At 37.3% G+C, this 8,241-nt stretch overlaps 1 protein-coding gene across 1 annotated transcript in view; it reads right to left on the bottom strand.

Moving 5' to 3' along the window:
* Nucleotides 1–6,590, bottom strand: part of LOC109842693 (tropinone reductase 1-like) — an 8,566-nt gene extending 1,976 nt beyond the window's left edge. Inside the window, exon 1 of the mRNA XM_020411548.1 lies at nt 6,308–6,590. Coding sequence (XP_020267137.1) covers nt 6,308–6,396 — 89 coding nt within the window. The 5' untranslated portion in view covers nt 6,397–6,590. The remainder of the gene's footprint in view (nt 1–6,307) is intronic.

The following is an 8,241-nucleotide window of genomic DNA, read 5'->3' as shown; positions in this document are numbered from 1 at the left end:
GTGAGGATTAAGGGTTATAGTTACATATTCTAACAATTCACTTGCAGACTAAGCGCCCTTTTTGGAGTGTTATCTAGTTTTCTAAAATCTGCTTTAAAGTGTGATTAGTGAGATTTGAACCTGGGTGGCTCTGAAACCATGTCAAATATCCTTGCCACTGCACCAAAACTATGAAGTTGCAGTGAGAGTTGAGAGTTACAATTATGTATCAGAGCAACAACTGTTATTCTTGTGGGCTACAAGATATTTTTAGTAAAATACAAAGTAAAAAATTTGGACGGGAGAAACAACTTCAGTTTGTAGAGAGTCAAAAAGAAGGCTCTCCTAGTACAATAAGGATTGTCCAAAGTCTTCTCCAAGAAAGGCAAGTCACCAGAATCCATGCCTAATGACGAGAAAGAAGAACTGAATATGAAGGCGCATAATGTCATACAGCTCTATTTGACTAATGAGTAGATGTGATAGATTACCAATGAAGATACCGCCGTCGGTTTGTAGCTCAAGTTGAAGAGTTTGTACATGATAAAATCTCTAAGTAATAAGCTCTACTTGAAGCAACGCATCTTCACCCTTCGCGCGAAGGAAGGTATGCGAATTAAAGACTACTTATTATAAAACTTAACACTATTCTTATGGACTTAAAGAATATTGATGTTAGAATTGAGGAAGAAGATCAAGTCCTTTTTTCGTTACATTCATTACCTCACTCCTTTGAGAATTTTGTCAATAGCATACTTTATAGTAGAGATACACTTTCTTTGAAAGATGTCAAATTAGTCTTACATTCAAAAGAATTAAGGCAAAAAGTGTCTATCGTAGGAGGTGAAGATCAAGCTGAAGGCTTGTTTGTCCCCCATGTTCGATGGGTGTTGATGATAGAGACAAATCTAGATATATGTCTAGATCAAAGTCGATGCTAAGAAAAAATATTGAGTATTATTACCATCACAAGTTTGAGCATACCAAACCTAATTGTCCAGCGCTCAAAGCAAAGGTCTTAGGAGATGAAACCTTTAATTGTCCCATTCACAAAAGAATCATCTAGTTCATATGAAGTTCTTTTCGTTAGTGTTAATACTCATTCAAAAGATGAGTGGATTCTTGATTCGAGTTGTTCCTATCATATGTGTCCTCATAGAGTGTGATTTGTTACATATCAGTCAATTGATGGTAGGAATTTCTTGTAGAGAACTAATATACCTCGTAGGACTATTGGTATTGGTTCAATCAAGATTGGAACACATAAAGATATTGTTAGAACATTGAGTAATGTCCAACATATACCAGAGTTAAAATAGAATATCATTTATTTAGGCACCATTGACCCTAATGGGTTTAAGTTTTCAGCTGAAGGTGGAGTTTTGAGAATTGGTAGAGGCTCTCTTATTGTGATGAAAGCAAAGAAGGTAAAAATCTTCTATATCCTTGAAGACAGTATAGTGACAGGTGCGGTCATCCTTAGTGAATTCAAATTCTGGCACACCAAAAGGTAAGACATATGAGTGAGAAAGGATTGGATATATTGAGTAAACAAGTTGGCTTTATGGTTAGAAAACTAGCAAGTTAGACTTTTGTGAGCATTGTGTTTTTGACAAACACCATAGAGTCTCCTTTAGTACCGGTGTCCATAGAACCAAAGGTATTTTAGATTATATCCATTTAGATATTTTAGGTCACTCTCAGGTTCAATCAAAAGGTGGAGCTCATTTTCTGCTAACCTTAATTTACGATTATTCATGAAAAGTTTGGGTGTATCCTTTGAAGCATAAAAAATGATCTTTTTGCAACAGTCAAGTAATAGACCGTTATGATTAAGAAGCAGACAAGAAATAAGGTGAAGCGCCTCAGAATTGACAACAGAATGGAGTTTATTTCATAAAGTTTGACCAATTTTGTTAAAATGAAGGTATTGTGCATTATCACATAATTCAACATACACCACAGAAAAATAGAGTTGTAGAAAGAATGAATAGAACACTTTTAGAAAAGAGTTTGGTGCATCTTTTTAATGCTTGTTTGTCAAAGGACTTATGTGACGAGACAGTCAGTACAGCTTGCTATATGATAAATAGATCTCCTTGTATAGCGATTGATTTTAAGACTCAAGAAGATGCATAGTCTTGTGGACATGCTAATTAATCACATTAAAGAGAATTTGATTGCTCTACTTAATTTATGTTAATGATGCCAAGCTCTGAACCTAGAGCAAAGAAAGCTATATTTCTAAGATATACTATTGGATGAGGGGATATAGGTTGTGGTGTTCTGATCCCAGGTCACCTAAATTTATTGGTAGGGTTGTTACTTTTGATGAGAACTTTATGCTTCATCTAAGAAAGAAGTTTGTTACTAATATTGCAGGTATTAAAAAGGAATCTAATAAGCAGGTGGAGCTAAAGAACTCTTCAAAGAGGATGCTTGAGGGTGCTTATGTTGAACCAGTTACTACTGCTGAGGGTTAAACTTTAAATGCTAATCTGCCACAAGACCAAAAGTACAAATATTATCACCAGAAGAACAAAAAGGTAGATCTGATTGTTTGAGGGAAAAAATCAAGAAGAAATGAGAATAAATGAATTTGTATCAATCTCCCTAACTGACTTAAGAAAAGAATAAATACAATCTCTCAAAGTAAGCTCTCTCTAACCTACTTAAAAATTAGAAATTATAATATTCTCTTATCGATTTCCCGATTTACAAAAGAGAAGGTATCAACGGAGATCATTTCCTTTATTTAAAACTGGGTTCTTCTTGATGGCGATGGAAGCTTGAATCTTGTATCTCGTTGACGATCCGAGCACTTTGCTTCGTGGAACGTTGTCTATTCGTCTTGACTTGACGTCGGGAAGAACTTGCGGAGCAAGTTTAGAACTTTTAATGAGTTTAAGAATTCTGTAAAAAAGTTAGTTTCAGAAAGAGAGTCAATCCTTTTTACCGAGATAAGCCTTTGGCTAATCTCCAAGTTTTTCAACCGAAAGCAGTTCAAAAGCCAAGGAAAAAGTTTCAACAAAAGCCAATAACAAAAGCTCACAAGGCTCTTAGTGATCTTAAAACTTTCGACCCTTTTTCAGCTGTAAACACTGGTAGTTATAGGGTCTAAGGGGTGTAACTGACCCCTTAAATTACTCCATAATGGGGGTTTAATGCCCTTATTACGTGCAAAAATGGTTTTGGAACCATTTAAAACGTGTTTGAAGTAGTCAAACGCGAGGTTCACGTTCTGAGGAGACCCTCGCGTTTAGCCTATGAAACGCAGAGCTGAGCTTCGCGTTTGAAGCTTAGAACGCGGGGATGAGCTCCGCGTTTGGCATTTGGAACGCAGGGGTGAGCTCCGCATTTTGAGATTGAAACGCGGGGATGACCCTTGCATTTTGGTTTGAAGAGATCGTCAATTTGTAATCTCTTTTGTTAGAGCGTTACAATGATCGTTATCTTATAATCCTTAAATTTGGCTCTTGAAAACACAAGAGTCATCAATTTGTAACTCTCCTCGGTTACTGTCGTGAAAGTTGTCAGATTGTAACTTCCATTATTAGTTGATGGTCAGCTATATGCAATAATTTTATAGGCAGCCTACACTGATCTCCTTAATGTTTATGAAAACATGGTTACTAATGCTTTAAGCATAGCAAAACTGATTGAGCTTCTAGAGCCTTCCACCTACAATGAGCCTATTAGTGGCAGTGAGGCTGCAGATTGGACTATTGTGATTACTGAAGAGATGATCTCTTTTGTTAGAGCGTTGTAATGATTGTCATCTTGTAATCCTTGAATTTGGCTCTTGAAAACACGAGAGTCGTCAATTTGTAAATCTCCTCGGTTACTGTCGTCAAAGTCGTCAAATTGTAACTTTCATCATTAGTTGATGGTCAGCTATCTACAATAATTTTTGGGGTAGCCTACACCGATCTCCTCAGTGTTTATGCAAACATGGTTGCTAATGCCTTAAGCATAGCAAAATTGGTTGAGGTTCTAGAGCCTTCCACCTACAATGAGCCTATTAGTGACAATGAGGCTGCAGATTGGACTATTGCGATGACTAAAAATATGGAGTCTCTTCACAAGAATTAGACATGAAAGTTAGTGAAGTCACTAAAGGAGATAGAAAATCGTTGGCTGCAAATGAGTCTTCAAGAATAAAGAAAGAACTCCGAGTACAGATTCTATTAGATACAAAGCACGCTTGGTAGCTAAATACTTTAATCAAATCAAAGTTGTGGACTTCGATGAAGTGTTCTCTCCAATTATAAAGCATATCTCAATCAGCATGTTGCTTGCCATGGTTGCTCACTTTAATTTGAAGCTTGAGCAACATGATGTGAAGATACCTTTTCTACATGGCAAGCTTGAGTTGTAGATCTTTATGAATTAGCCACAGGGATTCGTTGCTGAAGGTAACAAAGATCATGTGTGCAGGTTGAAAAAATCTCTTTATGGGTTGAAACAATCTATAATTTCATGCTTAAGTAAATGTGATATTTGTGTTTACCATTAAAAGCACAATGATGGTTCTTTTATATAATTGTTTTGGTACGCTAACGCATGTTAATTGCAGCTAAATGCATGTAAGAAATCAACGTGTTAAAATCTCAGCTCAAGCACGAGTTTGAGATGAAAGATTTAAGAGTAATAAAGAAGATTTTGGTCATGATGATCCATAGGAACAGACAAGAAATAATATTTTCTATCTTAGGAGAAATACACAAGAAAGTGTTAGAGAGATTTGACATGATTGATGTCAACCCTGTGAAGACTCCACTTGCTGCTCATTTTCATCTTTCAGCAAATTTGTCACCTCAAATTGAAAAGAGGAGCGCATGTCTTGCGCTCCTTATGTCAATACAAGAGAAGACATTATGCATGCTATGGTTTGCACCCATCCATATATTTCACATATAGTCAGTGTTGTGAGTCGGTATGTAGATAAGCCTACAAAGGTCAATCAGCAGTCTGTGAAATGGATACTTAGATATTTAAGAGGATCTACTAATATTGATTTGTGTTTTGGCCGGAACACAGATTCAGATTGTAGAATACATGGTTATTCTAATTCAGAATATGTGGGCAATTTAGATAAGAGATGATCTTCGACAAATTATGTATTTACTCTTTCAGATAGTGTCATTAGTTGGAAGACTATTCTATAGTCGATGGTTGCTTTGTCTACTATAGAGATAGAATATATGATTGTAACAAAAACAGTAAAAGAAGCTATTTGATTTAGAGGTTTGGTTGAAGATCTCAGCCTATACCAAGGTGCTACTACAATGTTTTGTAATAGTCAGAGTGTAATACATTTGACGAAGGATCAGATATATCATGGAAGAACCAAGCATATAGATGTTAGATATCAATCTACTGGAAAAATTAAAGCCATCAAGATTGAGAAAATTGATGATGTAGATAATCTAGGAGATATAATGATGAAGCCTATATCTTCTCGCAAGTTCGAGCATTGCTTTGAATTGCTTGGAGTTCAACAAAGAGGAGGATAAGGGGCTTCTGACAAGATGGCAGAATGAAGGTAGGAGCTTCATATTCATAGTCAATGTGGAGATATATTAAAACGTGACGTTGCGTATGAAGAAGAGAGAAGAAATTTGAGTCTCCTCCTTACATATGAAGCAAGTGTAAGTTGACCCACCTAATATCTTAGCCCACGTATTGATGATCTTAGCCCCTCTTTTCCATCTACCATGTTGTCCTTTTCACATAATAAAGATGTATTTCTATGAGAAGTGATGTGAGCAATGAGGGAGGGCATCGGACAGAGGAAGGGTAATAAGGAGTTAGGAAGAAAAGAAAAGAGAGAAAAAGGAAAAGGAAGAGTTTTGAATATTCTTTCTTTATGAGTTCGAGGAGATATTAGAGAGTGATCCGTGTTGTAATTTTCGCTCCATGTTGTAATTTTCTCTATTTGATTAGTGAGTTCCTCTATTGTCCTCATCTGTAAATGTAGGTCATACTAACTGAACCACATTAAGTCCTTATGTGCTATTCTCTTTGTCTCTACGGTGTTTACTCAATGCTATATTGTTATCTATTTTGTATAGATATTTTTTGTGCCAGTGCGGCCCCTCACTGCAACAATATATTCTAACTGCAACAATATATTCTAACAGACGTATCGATTGGGTTCAGGCCCCATATTAGTTCATATGCGTATCTGGATTTATCAAATCAGAATCAATTTGACCCACAGGTCGAGACCAGTTTGACACCCTTAGCAAGATGACATAACGTGGATTAAAAAAAATGATATAAAAGTAGATTCAAAAACAAATATAAAGCTTGAGAGGTATCATACCCAATCCCTTTGCTTCCTCCGGTGACTAGAGCTGTTGTTCCCTGAAGAGACCACCGCTTCTCCCTTACACTACTAGCCTTGTCCTCCATTGTTCCAATTTTTCTTTCCTTCTATCATGCAACTTGTTTACAAACAACTTGCTCAAAAACAACTTGTTTATAACAAGGAGCCGATAATGCTACAGAAATATAAGGCCGAACACCAGAAAAAGACCATTCAATTTTCCTGACTTTGGATTGAAAGAAGATAGTGTTCTGTCGATCGACATGAGCCTCCAGTAATAGATAATGCAATCGTGTACGTCTTTGTTCCCATTTAATTATTGAGGATTTGACAACATATCAAAGGGTTGAGATCTGCACGTAAGGGTTAAATTTCACAAAAACCCTCTGAGTTTTGGCCTTTTCTCAGAGGACCCTTGCCTATGATTTGCAAATAAAAAAAAATATCTTTGAGAGAAAAAAAACCCCTAAACTGAGAGGAGAGGGTACGTTTCTAAATAGCAAATGGCTAAAAACGTTCAGCTTGTGTGATCAATCTGTACGCTTTGTCTGCGCATCCTGCGCACGACCTAACAAATCTACAAGATGCATGTAGTTCTCGGTTGTCAAGGGGATTTCGTATTTGCTCCTCATTGACTCAAACTATCCTCGTCCTTCCTGTACCCTGCCTGCATGGCTACAAGCAGCTAGGACCGACACGAAAGTAGATACTGTCTGGTTTCATACCGGATTGGATCGATTCATCGAACAGTCTTGTAGCTTCCCACCCTTGGTCATGAATGCCAAATCCCAATCTACTTCTTTCTTACAAAAGGAGAACAATAAAAAAGCTAAAATGAATAGTAACCTAAGGTTATGAACAATTAAAATGAATAACCAACACATGTTTCACACAACCCATGATCTCTCTCGCTGTACGGGAAGAGTCTTCATTCTCATCAAACCCCAACTCCTGTAACTGTAAGGAGATCCCCTTGATTTCACCCCCAAATTACTAAAAATCTGGTAGAAATCACACCAAATCCAACAAAGAAACCCTCTTCCCGCAAAACCCATCTCCAATCTCCCCCAGTCTCTCCAAATCCAACTCAGATTTCTTCTCCCAAGAAAACCCAACAAAGGTGTTCGACGAAATGCCTCACTGAGCCGTTGAGATCCATCAAGAACCTACATGGGTCTTTGAGGCGTTCGCTGAGGTTATCCTCTCTTCATTTGTCCAGATTCAAATGGGTCGAATAAAGAGAATGTGGGTATTGAAAATTTTGGTGTGGAATTGGTCAAAGAGAAGAATAATGGTGAAAAGAAAAGAGGGGAAAGAGATGGGCATGTGAATTTGAAGATTTTTGAGAAGAAAGAGAATGTGGGTGTTGAAAATCTTGGGACGAAAATTGTAAAAGAGAAGGATAATTTTGAAAAGAGAAGGGGAGAAAAAGATGGGCTTGTGAATTTTAAGAATAAAGAAAACGTGGGTATTGGAAAGAACAAATTTTCAAAATAAACCCATTTTATTTTTATTAAAAAATTCGACTCATTCTCATTTTATTTATCAAAATCGACCCATTTCGTGGTCACGTCAGCAGCGTGGCTACGAAATGGGTCGATTTTTTTTAATGGCGCCGCTAAATAGTCGGGGTTGCCAACCCCGACTATTTAGCTATGTCGGGGTTTCCAACCCCGACTATTTAGCTACGTGCCAGCTAAAATAGTTGGTGTTTCCAACCCTGACTAATTTAGGACCCTGTCTAATTGGTCGGGGTTGGCAAACCCTACCAATTCGTAAACCCATTTCGAAATGGTTGGGGTTCCTAAACCCGACCATATGGCAGATACCTCTGGCCCAGTTGCCGAGTGGTGAAAACGACTAAGGACAATAGTCGGGGTTCACAACTCTGACTATTTGTTAACTGGGCCCGCTCCTATATGAAAAGGCCA

The sequence above is a fragment of the Asparagus officinalis genome, chromosome 5, assembly GCF_001876935.1.
Source record: "Asparagus officinalis chromosome 5, Aspof.V1, whole genome shotgun sequence".
Classification (NCBI taxonomy): Eukaryota; Viridiplantae; Streptophyta; class Magnoliopsida; order Asparagales; family Asparagaceae; genus Asparagus; species Asparagus officinalis.
This window is presented reverse-complemented; position numbering and strand designations above follow the sequence as displayed.